The 15697-nt window shown below is 43.8% G+C and overlaps 2 protein-coding genes across 5 annotated transcripts; one reads left to right on the top strand and one right to left on the bottom strand.

Moving 5' to 3' along the window:
* Positions 1-2574: 2574 nt before the first annotated feature.
* CFAP68 (cilia and flagella associated protein 68) lies at positions 2575-10465 on the bottom strand. 4 transcript variants are annotated; one of them, XM_002708395.5, is made up of 4 exons: positions 10163-10465; positions 6158-6388; positions 5584-5650; positions 2575-5109 (listed from the first exon to the last, which is right to left on the bottom strand). In XM_002708395.5, exons 1-4 carry the CDS (start codon positions 10202-10204, stop codon positions 4934-4936), a joined length of 516 nt encoding a protein of 171 aa, XP_002708441.2. In that variant the 5' UTR covers positions 10205-10465; the 3' UTR covers positions 2575-4933. The 4 variants fall into 4 exon arrangements, with proteins under 4 accessions (XP_002708441.2, XP_008259732.2, XP_051675773.1 ...); XM_008261510.4 differs by lacking the exon at positions 10163-10465 and adding an exon at positions 8403-8637; XM_070078257.1 differs by lacking the exon at positions 10163-10465 and adding an exon at positions 8403-8637 and having other exon boundaries at positions 5025-5109; positions 5580-5650.
* On the top strand, positions 10397-14704 carry FDXACB1 (ferredoxin-fold anticodon binding domain containing 1). Its single transcript, XM_008261522.4, has 5 exons — positions 10397-10790; positions 11013-11169; positions 12300-12503; positions 12666-12824; positions 13164-14704. The coding sequence occupies exons 1-5, from the start codon at positions 10616-10618 to the stop codon at positions 14347-14349; spliced, it is 1881 nt and encodes a 626-aa protein (XP_008259744.2). The 5' UTR covers positions 10397-10615; the 3' UTR covers positions 14350-14704.
* Positions 14705-15697: the final 993 nt, after the last annotated feature.

Below are 15697 nucleotides of genomic sequence, written 5' to 3'. Positions count from 1 at the left end.
TAGAATGACTGCTTCCACCACTTGCTACTGGTAAAAATTTAAGCAAGTCATTTAACGATTATGGTATTCACATCTCCGATTTATAAAATGGGGTATTGATTTGAACAGAGTTGTAAGGAATAAACTAAGAAGACAAAAAAGGTAATGCCCCTGGCAGAGTTCAAGAAATACCAATTTTTCTCTCTCTCCCTCTTTGATTCAACAACAAACAAATTTGAATGAACTCTGCATAACACTACATAAAATGCCTTAGTGCATCTCTGAAATTAAGATTTCACCAGGGTAGGCATGGTGACTCCAATGTGGTTATCTGACATTTTCCTAATGATAAGAATTGCCTTCAGCTGACTCACAGGCAATAAATAGGTCTTAGATCATTATCACCAAATAAGCCTCTCAGATATAGTCTTTAGTGAACACCTGATTAAACCATGACTGAGAAATATCCAATTCAATGACCTAACCACAAAAGCAGTAAATTTTAGAATACAAGTAATAACTACTTATCAATGAGTAATTCTGTTATTTAACTTAAACAAAGACATATTACTTTACAAAGCAAAAATAAGGCTTCCATTTCACTTTTGTTGGTCTGCTCAAAACTTCAGATTCATTTAATGAAAAATAACCTTGCTATAGATCACCTGACTTAACTGTTTAGAGGCAACTCTTGATTTTTCTTTAGCAGCCTCTGACTGATTTATGATTTCTCATAAGGACAGAACTTAAGTGACATTCTTATTTTCAAAAAGCCTACAGTTTGAGGGCTGACCATGCTTTTGAAATACTCTGATGTAGAGATGTGGTGTTGGGAAAAATAAACTGCAAATCTATATAGGCTCAAAATGCTTTCTCTTAAAAAACAACTCCCTAATAATCTAAAGTGTTTTGATCCAGCCAGAAATCCTGTTTCACCAGACCCTATAGCCAGTTTTTAGGCTGCTGATTGCCTAACCAATAGCCATTTACTACCTTCAGTCTTGCCAACAGTATACCAGATTGGTTTGCTATTACTAACATTCTTCCTAGGCCTCAGAATAAGACTTTTCTAGTCCAGTGTATTTGAGTTTATTTATTAGCTTGACTGCTAGTGCATTCATGATTCTATGTCAATCACTCTATCTGAATTATGCCAGAAGTTTGTTAAGGCAATTCTAACTAGTATTTGCTGTCGCTCCCCCTCTTTGTGGAGGAACGACACTAAACCCTGCGCTGTTCTTTTGTCTGCTCGGCCCTCCCCGGGTTTGCTGCTGGTTCTTCCCGGGTTGGCTACCGTCCCTTCCACCTCCGTGGAAGGGCAGTTCCCCCTAGCCACTTTCCCCACTTCCGCGGGGGAGCGGCACACCGCCGGCCGGCTCTCTCGGGGGCTGCTCAGATGTTATTCGGATAGATGTTCCTGGTGCATGTTGTCTCTCTCCTCCTTTATAGTCCTCTTCCACCAATCCCAACTCTGCTACCCACACGCTGAGTACGCTGCTCTCCTCCAATCAGGAGCAGGTCCTACAGTTTATTGGTTGAACTGGAGGCAGCTGTGTAGAAGCTGTTTCTCCCTTCTCAGCGCCATATTGTGGGAGCAGATGCATAGAATAAGTCTTAATTCCAGTAACTTAGTCTAGTCCGAGTTGCTCCCCACAATTTGCTTTCTTACCAAGAGCCTGTGTCAAACTGATGTTCAATTAAACCTTGCTACAAGTTTTCAAAAGCACTTCTTTGGTGAACAAATTTCCTCTGTGGTCTTTGTTGGGACAATTGATAATCATTATCTTTGAGATAAAATTTTTATGTATAAAATTATATTTCTGAAATCAGTTCCAAAATTAATTCAATAAAATAGAGAGAGTAGAGAGAGATAGTTAAGATTAGGCATAAATTGTTGATGCTAGGTAATGGTATATGGAGTTCATTAGACTATTCTGTCTACTTTTGTTTATGTTTTAAGTTCTCTATAATAACAAAACTTTTTTTTTTATAGTCTCACAAGGTAATGTTCATTGAAGTCACAGTAAAGTAATACTGTATGATTGTGACTTCCAGGACTATACAGTATTTTCATCACTATAACAACATATCTAATAAGACAAGCTACTTAAGAAAGTAGAGGTTTATTTCAGCTCATGGTTTCAGAGGTGCATACTCCAAGATCTGGAGAGCCCACTGATTAGGCATCTATTGGTCTTGTTCCTGTTGGCAGAGTCCTGAGGCAGCACAGAGCATCACATGCCAAGAGGGAGTCTACAGTGTGGGTGGGTGAAGGATCATATGTGAACCATGAAGCAGAGAGGGAGAGGCTGGACCCAGCTCAGGCTTCTATAACCAATCCTCTCACGAGAGCTACACTCTGAGGGCATGCCCCTAATGACCTAAGAACCTCTCCAGTCCCACCTCCTAAACACTATAATTGAGCTATATTTCCACTCTCTGAATACCATTAATTTATGACTTTGAGGTTCAAATGTTTACATGGGTTTTAAAGCCAAATTCTGTTAAGACCATAGCATATGTCCCAGCTCCCTAAAACTGATGTTCTTTTCACATACAACATATACTCATTCAACTCCAAACAGACTCAAAGTCTTAACTCAGTCCACCATTTAATTCAAAAATCCAAAATTCAATGTCTTATTTGACTCAAACTTATAAAAATCCAAGTCACATATTTCACATAAGGTACAGTGGGACAGGCATAGCATATACATTCCATACCAAAAGGGGGTAACAGACAAACAGGAAAGATTAACTGGACCAAAGCAAGATCAAAAATCAGCAAGGCAAACATTAAATCCTAAAGCTCCATGTCCAGCATCCTGGGCACAACTATAGCAGGGGCAGTTCTGGCCCATTGGCTTTGCTGGTCCCAGCCCATGCTTCAGTTCTCACAGGTTGTAGTCTTGACTCCACTAGGAATTGCCTGGTGAGAGCTCCCTGTGGTAACTCCAGACTCACATTTCCACTTGGCATTGCTTTAGTGGAGGCTCTTCCATGTGGCTTCACTCCTGTGACAGGTCTCTGCCTCAGTCCCCAGATTTTCTGAGATATCCTTTGAAATCCAGTTGGAGGCTCTGTTGGTCTCTGCCCACATGGCTGCTCTCTGAAGCTGCACACTGATGTCTGAGGCCCATGTTGCTGGCACCTCTACCTTTCTGGGGTCTCCAAAGTGGCTTCACTTTCACAGTTTCATTAGACATTATTCTATCAGGAGTTCTACACAGGAGCTCCAATTCTGCAGCACAACTCTACCTGGCCTCACAGCTTTTCCTTTGAAATCTTAGTAGAAGTCTTACATTCTATATGCCTGGAAAACCCAGTATCACATCAAGGTCTGCCGCCAGCACAAGCTGCATCCAGGCCTACTTGAACCATGGTTTCAGCTCTGGAGTTCCTTACTACTTGAACGAATAAGAAAAAACAAATCCCAAGCTGGTCTTCAGCAAGCTTGCTGGAAGTGCCCTGGGATTTCATAAAAATAATTCTGCACTTCCAGGCCTCTGAGCCTGTGATGGGAGGGGCAGCCTCCAGATTTCTGAGATGCCCTTGAGGCTTTCCCTCACTGTCTTGCCAATAAGACATGGCTCATTTTTACCTGTACTAATCTCTTTAGCAAGAGGTTCCTTCACTACACACTTTAGTTCCAAATCCTTTCTTTTCTGCTTCTCTGGCTAGGCTGTAAAAATTTCACATTCTTCCATTCTGCTTCATTTTGCTCCTGATTTTCACTATTAGCATCCAATACCCAGGCTGCAAACTGAATACCTTGTTGCCTTAAAATCTTCTCCACCAAACTAATTCATCATTTCTAAGCTCGGCTTCCCACAAACTATCCCCACAGGAACATAGTGTAGTCCGGTTCTTTGCCACAGTATAGTGAGTGTGGCTTTCTGTCCAGTTCCCAATAAAATCCTCATTTCTACCTGAAATGTCATCAATATGGTCTTTCCTACTCACACTTACATCAGCATTCTGGTCGTCTAAGTCCTCGCCAGAATCACTCAGAACACTATTTACAGCCTTCTAGGCTTTCTTCAGCCTGTCTCTCCAAACTCTTGATAAATCAATTCTTGATAAATCAATTCTGAAGGATTCTCCACATTATCAAGGAAAGTTATACTACTGACCCCACTCCTTGGTACCAATTTTCTGTATTAGTCAGCTTTCTATTACTACATGCTACTTGTGAAGCAGGGAGGTTTATTTCAGCTCATGGTTTTCGAGGTTCACAGCCCAAGACTGGGTGGTCCCACTGGTTCGGCATCTGGTGATCATGTTCTTGGTGGTAGAGTTCAGGTGGTACAGAGTACTACATGGCAAGAGGGAGCATAAAGTACCAGTGGAGGAAGGATCACATGTGAGCCAGGAGGCTGACAGAGAATGGCTTGGCCCAACTCTGCCTTTTATAAGTAGTCCTCTTGTGAGAACTACCTTTCAAGGGCATGGCCCCAATGACTTCCCACCAGGCACTTCCCACCAGGCCTACCTCCTAAGTACCATAATTGGATTATGTTTCCAACAGCTTAGTATCATTAACTTATGACACTGAGGTTTAAATGTTAACATGAGTTCTGGAGCCAATCCTTGTTCCAAACTATTACATCTAGAAAGCATCTAAGAAAACATAATTTAAATTATGCTGGGTTTTGCAGTCCTGTAACTGATTAAAGGACAGAGCAGAATCAGAATGCTGTAAACTTGAGAGAAGTAATTCTTTCTAAGGTCCTTCTATAACACCCTTAATGTAGAACTAAGAGTACACACCATTAACTTAAACTTGACATTTAAGTCTTGGTTAAAACAAAAAAGAATAGAGAATATTTTCTATGCCTTGTGCTTTACTTATTAGAGAGTGAAATTGTGTTGCAGTGAGCTAAATTTTTAGTTGTGCTTAAAATGTGCTCCCTCCTACGTTCTACTCTGGAAAAATGAAACTTCTTATTCTTCCTTAGAATCCTGGAGCCTGAAACTGATCAACATTAGGATTCCATACACACCCAGAGTGATACCCAGTTTGAGGCTTTGAATAGCTACTCATGTAAGTTGACTTTTCTGTGCATTTATATTGAGGAGGATCCAGCTCAGGTTGATGTCCTGGGAACCAATGGGGTTCACGCTTAAATCCTGAGGGAAGACAAAAGAGGAGACACAAGTGGAAACCGACAACAACAAATTTAGTAATGAGTTCATTCTTATTTCTGAGGGACTAGACAGTGAGTCCTATCAAAATTGAGAAAAGGAGGCCTGGAGCTGTGGCACAGGTTAAGCTTCTACTGCAGTGCTGACATCCCATATGGGCGCCAGTTTGAGTACTGGCTGCTCTGCTTCTGATCCAGCTCCCTGCTAATGTGTCTGGGAAAGCAACAGAAGATGGCATGAGGGACCTGGAAGAAGCTCCTGGCTCCTGGCTTTGGCCTGGCCCAGGCGCAGCGTGTTGCAGCCATTTGGGGAATGAGTCAGAGGATGAAAGATCTGGGGAATGAGTCAGAGGACTAAAGATCTTCTCTCTCTGTTTCTCCCTTTCTCTAAGTCTGGCTTTCAAATAGATAAATGAATCTTAAAAAAAAAAAAAAAGAGGAAGTAGAATAGTCCACCTACTATGAGTTGAAAGTGGCATGTGGTTGTTGTAGCTTGTATCATATGTTGTTTCAAAATAGTGCCCAAACTGGAAAGAAAAATTAATAGATTTAGAGTCTAGGAGTCTACGGCTAACACTAGGAAGGACAATATGAAATGAATTCTAATGGGCTGCCATATTTTAGATAGACTAGAGGTCTATATGTCATCAGTCTAGATCCTACTAACTTTCCTATCCTTTGTTTGTTCAGGGGAAATTTAAGAGCAAAACTCAGATAAAGGACAAATCTAGACATGTAAGAACCAGAGGAGAAGGCTAGCTTGAGTCAGACTATATTATATATTTCTGTGGATTAATAAAGTCCAAATAGAAGAGAAAAAGAACATTTTTATATTTTTCAGATAATATATTATTATCCAACTAGACAGTAAAGTGGGATATGCAGTTCAGATGAGAACTGACCCCTTTCTCAATCACTTCACTGAACAGGAGCTTGAGAAATCTAAGCATTGGAAGTTATTAGATTCCTGCCTGACAAGAGGTCACAGACATTTCCTTTTCTGGCAGAAGGAAACAAAAGAAAATAAAGACTACCTGGGAAGGCAAGGGTTTGGGTTGCACAATATTCCTTAGGTCATATCTTTCTTGGTTCCAGTTGCCCATTAGGGTACGGTTTGAGTAAGAATTCTCATTAGTGGTGCATCTCCATCCATACTGGAAAAACTTGGACATGTCAGTCCAATCTGTCCACACTTCACCATGGCCATCTGCGTTAATGATACTGCCACAATGTGGGTTTATAAGAAAATAGGCGAGGGTCTGTCTCTAGGAAAAGACAAAAATAGAAAAGCTTAACGTATAAATCAGAGAACAAAAACAAAAGGCATACCTTCCTATCCTCTGCTTTACATAGCCAGGTGTATCATCAACATATCTACAAATTATGTATGATTTCCTTTAAATTTGTTGTGGTTCTGTTTCTATCTTTCTCGGCCTATGAACCTATTGATCTATTCTCTTAATCAGAAGTAATGAATGACTATATAGATTAAATGCTTACCCCCAGCCCCCCAAAAGAAAGAAAAACCTTTAATATTTACCATCCTATTTGCAGAATTAGTTAAATGTTTAGGTAATTTTGACATGTAGGAGTTTACTTTGCTATAGTTAAAATAAACATGAAGAAGTGGGACCAGCATTGTGGCATAGCAAGTAAAGTTGCCACCTGAGTCACTGGTATTCCCTATAGATGCCAGTTTGAGACCTGAATGTTCCACTTCTAATTTAGCTCCCTGCTAATGTGCCTGGGAAAGTAGCAGAGGATGACCCAAGTGCTTGAGGCCCTGCACCCTCGTGGGAGACCAGGAGGAAGCTCCTGTCACTTAGTTTCAGTCTGGTCCAGCCCTGGCCATTGTGGCCATTTGGGAAGTGAACCAGCAGATGGAAGATCTCTCTCTTTCTCTCTCTCTGTCTCCCTCTTAACTCTGCCTTTCAAGTGAATAAATATTTAAAAAAATGAAGTGAGAGTTGAATAATTACATATCATAATATGTGATCAATAAATAATTTCCTTCCTTCTGAGCCCAGCTCAAATGATGCCTTCCCTAAAGTTAAATTCTCTCTCCTTTAACTCATGCAGAACCTTATCTTTATATCTTTCACTGTATTTATAACTCTCTACCATGTGTGAGAGTTCTTGAAATACACATTGCATCACCTCTAATGAACTGTATTGTATACCTTTTCAGGGCAGGATCTGTGTTTTATTCATTATTGAACTCTGTTCCCCTGCCTGCCATCCAAATCAATACTGCTTTTCTTTTTTTTTTTAACTTTTATTTATTTTTTATTTGACAGGCAAAGTTATAGACAGTGAGAGAGAGACAGACAGAAAGGTCTTCCTTCCATTGGTTCACCCCCCAAATGGCCGCTATGGCCGGAACTATGCCGATTCGAAGCCAGGAGCCAGGTGCCTCCTCCTGGTCTCCCATGCGGGTGCAGGGGCCCAAGCACCTGGGCCACCCTCCACTGCCCTCCCAGGCCACAGCAGAGAGCTGGACTGGAAGAGGAGCAACCGGGACTAGAACCCGGTGCCTATATGGGATGCCGGCCCCGCAGGTGGAGGATTAACCAAGTGAGCCACGGTGCCAGCCCCAATACTGCTTTTCATACATCAGATAATCAATGTCTGAATTTCATTTTTTAGGTAAGTGTCGCTCCCCCTCTTCGTGGAGGAACGACACTAAACCCTGCCTAGGCTTCATATCCGAGTCACGGCACCATTATGTCACTCCCCCTCTTCGTGGAGGAACGACACAGGACCCTGCGCTGTTCTTTCGTCTGCTCGGCCCTCCCCGGGTTTGCTGCTGGTTCTTCCCGGGTTGGCTACTGTCCCTTCCACCTCCGTGGAAGGGCAGTTCCCCCTGGCCACATTCCCCACTTCCGCAGGGGAGCGGCACACCGCCAGCCGGCTCTCTCGGGGGCTGCACAGATGTTCCCCTTAGATGTTCCCCTTAGATGTTCCTGGTGCATGCCGTCTCTCTCCTCCTTTATAGTCCTCCTCTGCCAATCCCAACTCAGCTGCCCACACGCCGAGCACGCTGCTCTCCTCCAATCAGGAGCAAGTCCTACAGTTTATTGGTTGAACTGGAGGCAGCTGTGCAGAAGCTGTTTTCTTCTCTCCCAGCGCCATATTGTGGGAGAGCAGATGCATAGAATAACTCTTAATTCCAGTAACTTAGTCCAGTCCGAATTGCTCCCCACAGGTAAGCAAAAAAAAAAGCCCTTCCCCTCACCCCCCAAAAGAATCTGGTCCCCTGGTTTAGGAGCAAGGTAATACCTTCTCTGAAGAACAATAAGTTGATGCTGAGTAGCCTGACTTGTTTGAAGATTTCCTAAGAGAAAAACAGAAATCCTTTCTTGGCTGTTCCATGTTCTTTAAAGATGTCACCAAACCTGACCTTCCCAGTTCTCCAAGCAAACAAAGAATGTAGATTACTCAGATCACCAGGGCCAGATGGCCATGATTTGGAAATTACAACAAGTGCCTTTCCACAGGAAGAGACAAGACCAATAACATAGCACTAAAAGGTGGCATCTCAGGTTAACTGCCTCACACCATCTGCCTTTGTGAACATCTGCATGCACTGATGTCATCAAATAGCTTGATGACTAGAGTAGCTGTTCTCACAAAGTCCAGCATGCCCAGGGCTCAGACTGAAGACCCAGGTGACAGTTCTGTCCCTTGGGCTGGCATGACAGACATCATCATCCACTCCATTGTCTAAGCCTGGGACTCATCTTTGACTATGACTTCTCTTTCATAATTCATTCAATCACTGAGTCTTTTTGACTTAAAAAAATGTTTATTTTTGGGGCCAACATTGTGGCATAGCATATAAAGCTGCCGCCAACAGTGCTGGCATCCCATACAGGTGCCAGTTCGAGATCTGGTTGCTTCACTTCTAATCCAGCTCTCTGCTATTGGGCTTAGAAAAGCTTAGAAGATGGCCCAAGAGCTTGGTCCCCTGCACCTGGGTGGGAGACCCGGCAGAAGTTCCTGGTTCCTGGCTTCAGATCATCCCAGCTCTGGCCATTGAAGCCATTTGGGGAGTGAACCAGTGGATGGAGGCTCTCTCTCTGCCTCTCTCTCTAATACTGCCTTTCAAACAAATAAATCTTTTTTTAAAAAATGTTTATTGTCATCTACTTGAAAGGCACAGGTAAGAGAGGGAGGGAGAGAGTAAGGGAGGGAAGGAGGGAGGAAGAGATCTTCCGTGTGTTGGTTCACTCCCCAAATGGCTGCAACAGCCATGACTGGGCCAGGTAGAAGCCAGGCACCTGGAACTCCATCAGGGTCTACCATGTAGGTGGCAAGCGCCCAGGTACTTGAGTCATCTCCTGCTGCCTCCCAGAATTACCACCTCTACATCCCCTCCCCCACCTCCTTGACCTTTAAATCAGTTCACTGGTCCCCATCCTCACTGCCAAGTTCCAGTTTAGATGACCATCAGCCATTGTCTCTATTACTGCAGCTGCCTCCTATCTGATCTCCTCCTCCCCTTATTGGACTTGCTCCTCTCCAATCCTTTCTCAATACAGAGGCAGAAATTTGCCGCTAATTGTGGCATCTTCCTACTTAAAATCTTTCAGTGGCTTTCCACTGTTTTCAGAACGAGATTCAGCCCGTTTAAACAGCTTACAGTGCTCTCTGTGACCGTGACCTGGGCCCTGCTTAACTGTTCAGACAGCCACTCTCCTTCCAACTGTGTTTCAGCCTCACTCAACTACTGTTTTTCCATCATGCTTCTCCTGTGTCGTTCCTGATGTTTCTTCACTTCTCTTGACCTGGTAAGATGTACTTTCCTCTCCTTGGCTGTCAACTCAGGTTCACGCCATTCAGGGAATCTTCCCACTTCCTCAGCACTCTGAATCCCTCCACTTTTCCAGACCCTCTGTTTCACTTCGCGTATTCTCCACCACTCTGTAGGCGCAAAGAAATCACAGGCCACATCGTGTTCATTCACATATCTACCCACTCTCACAGCGGTCTAGCATTCAGTATCTCTTGAATGAAGAGAAGGTAGGAGACAAAAGCACCTGGAGGAGCTGTGAGCAGTGGAGGTAATGGGAGGCAGACATTTCGGAAAAGACGAAGGCAGTTCCCAGTTCTGCGTCAGGAACACGCGGGACACAGCCTTTGGCCTCGGCCCCGCCCCGCTTTTTTCCACAGAACTCGCCTCACGGTCTGCGCTAGTGACTGCTTATGACCTCATGCACGTGTGACGAAGTCGCCGAGGGTTCCCCTTGGGCTAAAAGGCATTTTGATTTTCTTGTGTAGGTGAGGGTGAAGGAACAAGTGGGTGGGTCTCTGGACTTCGCACTTCCGGTTTACTGTTCTCTGCATTAGTCGCTCACTAGTTCGTCAAGCCAACCCGGCGATATGCATGCGTCATCAAGCAGAGACACGCAAAGGGGCGGGAAGAGAGCTGTGGAGGAAGTGACGCAAGAAACGAGCGCCACAGGGCTCGGGAGAGCGAGACCGTGGCGACCATGGGCCCTCGGCGCCTCCTCTTGGTTGGGGAGGGAAATTTCTCCTTTGCCGCGGCTCTGAGCGAGACTCTGGATCCGAGCACTACTAGTCTTACAGCCACCTGCCCCCAACGCCCCGCGGATTTGGCCCAGGATCCTGTGGCCCAGGAAAATCTGCAGCGCCTGCGCAGGCGAGGTAGCGGGACCAGCCCCTTCCGCGAAGCCCCGCCCAGCTGCCGGCGCCTCCCACATCGGAAAGGGCGGGGGCGTGGGGGCGTACCCTTGAGGTGACAGCGCTTGATGTCACAGAAAGTAGGCCGTGTGCCCGGTGGACCTGAAGTGGTTTGCACGGCCCAGGAGTGTTCTCCGCCTCACATACTCCTCTCTCTCTTTTGTATCCCCGAACTATCTTTGCCAGGTTCTGAGATACGTTTCTGTGTGGACTGCACCCAGCTGGCAGATGCCTTTGAACTGCACAGTAGGGGGTTTGATCGAATTTATTTTAACTTTCCGCACTGTGGACGCAAAGCTGGAGTTGCTAAGAACAGGCAGCTGCTTGCCAAGTTTTTCCAGAGGTGAGGAAAGGAAAGCGAGACAAGTGAAATGTTTAAGATGTCCGTAACAGTTACTGCACTCAAACATTTAAGCTGGGCAAGTAACGGAGACGTGTGTAAGTTACCGTGGTATATTTAGAATGGACTACAGCCGCAGAGGAACCCACAATCTAGATGGAAAGGCGGATGCCTAACCCTAAATGCTAAGCAAAAGCAAATAGTGTACTCTTGTGTCTGCAAGGGAGAATCTTTCTTTTTTCTGCATGAACTTAGGAGCCAAACTGACTGGATTCAAATCCTGGTCCACCACTTACTTAATCCTTTTCCACTTCTGTTTTCTCATCTGTAAATTGGGGCTATTAGTAGTAATGGCCTCATGAAACTATTGTGAACTTGCTTCATTCTACTGTACTAAAATACATGATTCTATTGGAGGTGTCCCGTGGTTTGTAATTGTCGAATAACTTTTCACAGAGGTAGTATTTTAAGCTAGTGTTTCAAGTATAGAATTTTTTTAAAAAAATTTATTTGAAAGGCAGAGTGACATAAAGAGAGCAACGTCTCCCATTAGCTGGTTCATTCCCCACAACAGCTGGGGCGGGTGGGAAGTCAATCCTGGTCTTCCCCCATGGGTGGCAGGGACCCAAGCACTTGACCTATCACCTGCTGCTCCTTAGCAGGAAGCTGGAATCAGGAGGAAAGCCAGGACTTGAATCTAGACACTCCAGTATGCAATGTGGGCATTCCAAGCAGGATCTTAGTTGCTGTGGCAAACACCTGCCCTGAAGTATAGACTTGTAATTGCCAGGAGGCTAGTGAAAAGAACTTCTTAAATGGGGAGAAAGAGCCTAAGAAGTGAAATATGTATAGGAACTTTGCAGTCATTGGCCTTTCTGTGACATATAGGAGAGCAAGACAGATGGAAGGCTGGATGACTCCCTGGTTAGCTGCAAGTATCAGAGGGTTGAATATTTAATTTATGTTATTTAAATTCTTCTAGCTACATTTTTACAGGTTTGAGGTCTAATAGACCTTTGAAAATAGGTATGATTGAATTTTAATTACTTCATAGCTAAACCATATGTGTATTGCTGCCTCCTAGGGGTAATTTCTAGTTGCTCTGGATAAATGGCTGCTGTTTTCCTCATTAGCTGTGCAGATGTGCTTGCAGAAGAAGGAGAAGTCCATGTGGCATTGTGTAGAGGTCAAGGTGGAACTCCTGCTGATAAGCCCCAGAGAGAATGGCACAACAGTTGGCAAGTGGTTGCCATGGCAGCTCTGGGGGGATTCATTTTAAGTGATGTGCATCCCTTTAGCTGTGAGGCTGTGCCAGGATACAAGTGCACTGGATATAGGTAAGTAATAACAGAGACACCAGCCTTATATATCATCCCTTTCACTAAGAATTAAAAAAAAAAAAAAAAAACCTCATAGACTGACTTTCCCCTGATTCAGTGTGTAGAAATACCTGCATTCTGTAATAATGACAGATTTCATATTGGTGACTATTTTGCCAGGAGTCAAGATAAGTCCTTTCATGTAGAAGGTGCTTTGAATCATATCTTCACCCGGAGCTTACCATTTGAAAGTTCTCAACCCAGAATTTTCAGGATCAAATTGGGTGACCAGTGGTTTTCCTTTCCAGAACCAGAAGCACTTGTGGGAAAGTTGAACAGGTAACCTGTTACTTTTCTGGAAATGATTTTCTTGATAGAAGACAAGACATGTACATTGAATGGATTGTATCTAAACTGTTAGTGAGGTTGCTGTGCGAATAGTCAGTCTGGCCTCATCAAGCCTCTTTAAAATAAAAAAATTGTCAGTTTTTTCTTGTCTATGGTACAAGTGGTAGTATTAAGGTTCTGAAACATATGATAGCTCTTTTGGTAGATTTATTTTCTTTCAGGATGAACTTAGGATAATTCTGTTCCATATAGCTGTTTGTATTTCTAATTCTATCTCCATTGTGATTATCATTCTAAGTTAGGAAGGTGATTTTACATGTGTCTCAACAGGAGTTTCCTGGAAGCGCCTTCATGTCATCCTGTCAGAACTGTGAATGAGAAACTCATTGCTGAATTGGGCAAAGCCTTCCCTCTAAAGAGGCTGAAGTGTTCCTTCCCTTTGCTGCCACAGGAAAGTACTAGTGTTCTCCCTTCCTGGAACTGTGATCTTACATCAGCTGCCTTTTGGATTAATCTCCATGAAGATAATGCAAATTCTGAGTCCCAGACTTGTGGGACAACACAAGATATGGAGGACTTTCTAGTGTCATTTTCGGAACTCACACTTCCAAAGAGTCCTGAAAGAGATGGTAAGAAAGAAGTCCATGAAGGAATCTGTGGCCGGGCCAAGGTCTGCCTTCGACCTTCTCTTCTAGTTCATGTTCAGGCTGCCATCCAGGCCCCAGACTTCATCCCAGGGTTTCTGCACATCCTCAGTGGGCCTGTCTTTCGGAAATGTCGCATTTTGCCTTTCACGATGCCAGCATTTCATGAGACCTTATTTATATATGGGTTTAATCAGAATCCCCAAGATGGCTGTTTTCAGTCACTGCTGGATCACCTGAAGGACAGTCTCGATAGTTTTCTGACCCAGACATCGCTGGAGGGTTCTGAGCTGAGCAGCTCAATGGAATTTGTCCTCCAACCAAATGGAAGAGATTATGTGATCTGTGTGAAGTCTCACAATTTTGGCTCATATTGTGCCAAGGATCTGGTTATTGGGGCTGTCACCACATCTGCTATAATAAGCACTACACATAAAGACCAGCGTTTTGTGTTTGTGTCTGTTAACTTGGACTTATTAGCCATGCTTGTTTGGGGTATCTCTGATTGGAGAATGTTGTGGACCTTTGATAGCCGTTTCCTAAAAAATTTTGTACCTGGGAAAATAGAACCCTTTAAAAGTTACGCTCTGTATCCTCCATGCTACGTGCATGATATTAGTTTTTGGTTAGATGAGAAGAAAGGATTTGATGAATTGGAGTTTCACTCTGTGGCCCGAGCAGTGTCCCAGGACACTGTTGTAGCCATACAATTCCTTAATCGTTTTCAGCATCCAAACACTGAACAAGTCAGTCTCTGCTACAGACTGACCTATCAAACCTGTGATAAGGCCCTCACCCAGAAGCAGGTAGCATCAATGCAGTCCCAGTTTAGGAAGGAGATTCAACGACAACTACATGTTATACCTCGGTAGTTCTTTCTACAGTGTGATCCTTTATTTGTGTGTGTGTGTGTTTGTGTGTGTGTATGCAAAAGACCCATATGCAACCAGTGGTCCTTTCTGGACCGTGTCTTTTTGTGAAGTCTTTTACGTTGTGACTGCAGCAACTGTTGGTTGACCCTAATGATACCTGTGACTCTATCACTTAAAAACTTACTGACTGTAATGTGCCTGATGATTTTTTGAGTTGTGCAATATATTGGTCCTGAGTAATAACTTAAGACAACAAACATAACAGCATCTCGCACATTAGATGCTCTGTTGAAGAGGCAGTGGAACTTAAGTATCTCATCAAATAAATTTATAAGTATTTTTTCCATGCTGTCAATTCCTCTTCTAGTGTATCTTCTTACTACATCAATTTATGACAGTGGTTTTTGGATTCAGATCAACATTTATTAGTGTAGAGCTTGAAAATGCTGCATAATTACTGTTGATGTTATTATCATTTTAATTCTTTAGTTGAGTATTCTCAAGTCATGGATATAGTAAATGTAAGATTTGGAGTTAACATTGGGGTCTGACTGAAACTCAGCCACTTTTTTTTTTTTAAAGATTTTTAAAAATTTATTTGAAAGAGTTATAGAGATAGGTAGAGACAGAGAGAGAGAGAGGTCTTCTATCTGCTGGTTCACTCCTCAAATGGCTGCAATGGCCAGGTCTTCCACGTGGGTGCAGGGGCCCAAGGACTTGAGACATCTACTGTTTTCCCAGGCCATAGCAGAGAGCTGGATGGGAAGAAAAGCAGCTGGGATTCGGACTGGTGTCCATATGGGATGCAGGTGCTTTGGGCCAAGGCTTTAACCCTTTGCGCCTCAGCACTGGCCCCTATGCTACATTCTGTTACTTTACTTCTTCCCTAGTCTTTTCCAACAGGTACTAGACATGAGATCTGAATGTTTGGACTTGGTAACCAGTGACTACACGTGGGAAATGAGCAGTCCGACCAGTTCCCATTTTCAATACTTGGGGATTTTTAGTATGAAGTCATAACTTTCTGGGATCCTGTCAAGTTCTGTACTCTGTTAGGGGAGTGATGAGTGTCAGAATCCAAACAGTGACTCACAAGAGTTCCAGGTGTGATAGCATCAAAGTGCCTACCTAAAAAATGCCTGTATCAGGACCACTGCTGTGGCTTAGCTGGTTAAGCTGCAGCCTGGACCTCCAGCATCCCATATGCGCACGAGTTTGAGTCCTAGCTGCTCCACTTCCAACATTCCTGCTATTGTGCCTGGGAAAGCAGTGGAGGATGGCCCAAGTCCTTGGGCCCCTGCACCCGGATGGGAGACCTGGAAGAAGCTCCTGGCTCCTAATTGGCCCA

This window comes from Oryctolagus cuniculus, chromosome 1 (assembly GCF_964237555.1).
Source record: "Oryctolagus cuniculus chromosome 1, mOryCun1.1, whole genome shotgun sequence".
In the NCBI taxonomy this organism is placed as follows: Eukaryota; Metazoa; Chordata; class Mammalia; order Lagomorpha; family Leporidae; genus Oryctolagus; species Oryctolagus cuniculus.
Note: the sequence above shows the minus strand (reverse complement) of the source record. Positions and strands in the feature narration are given on the sequence as shown.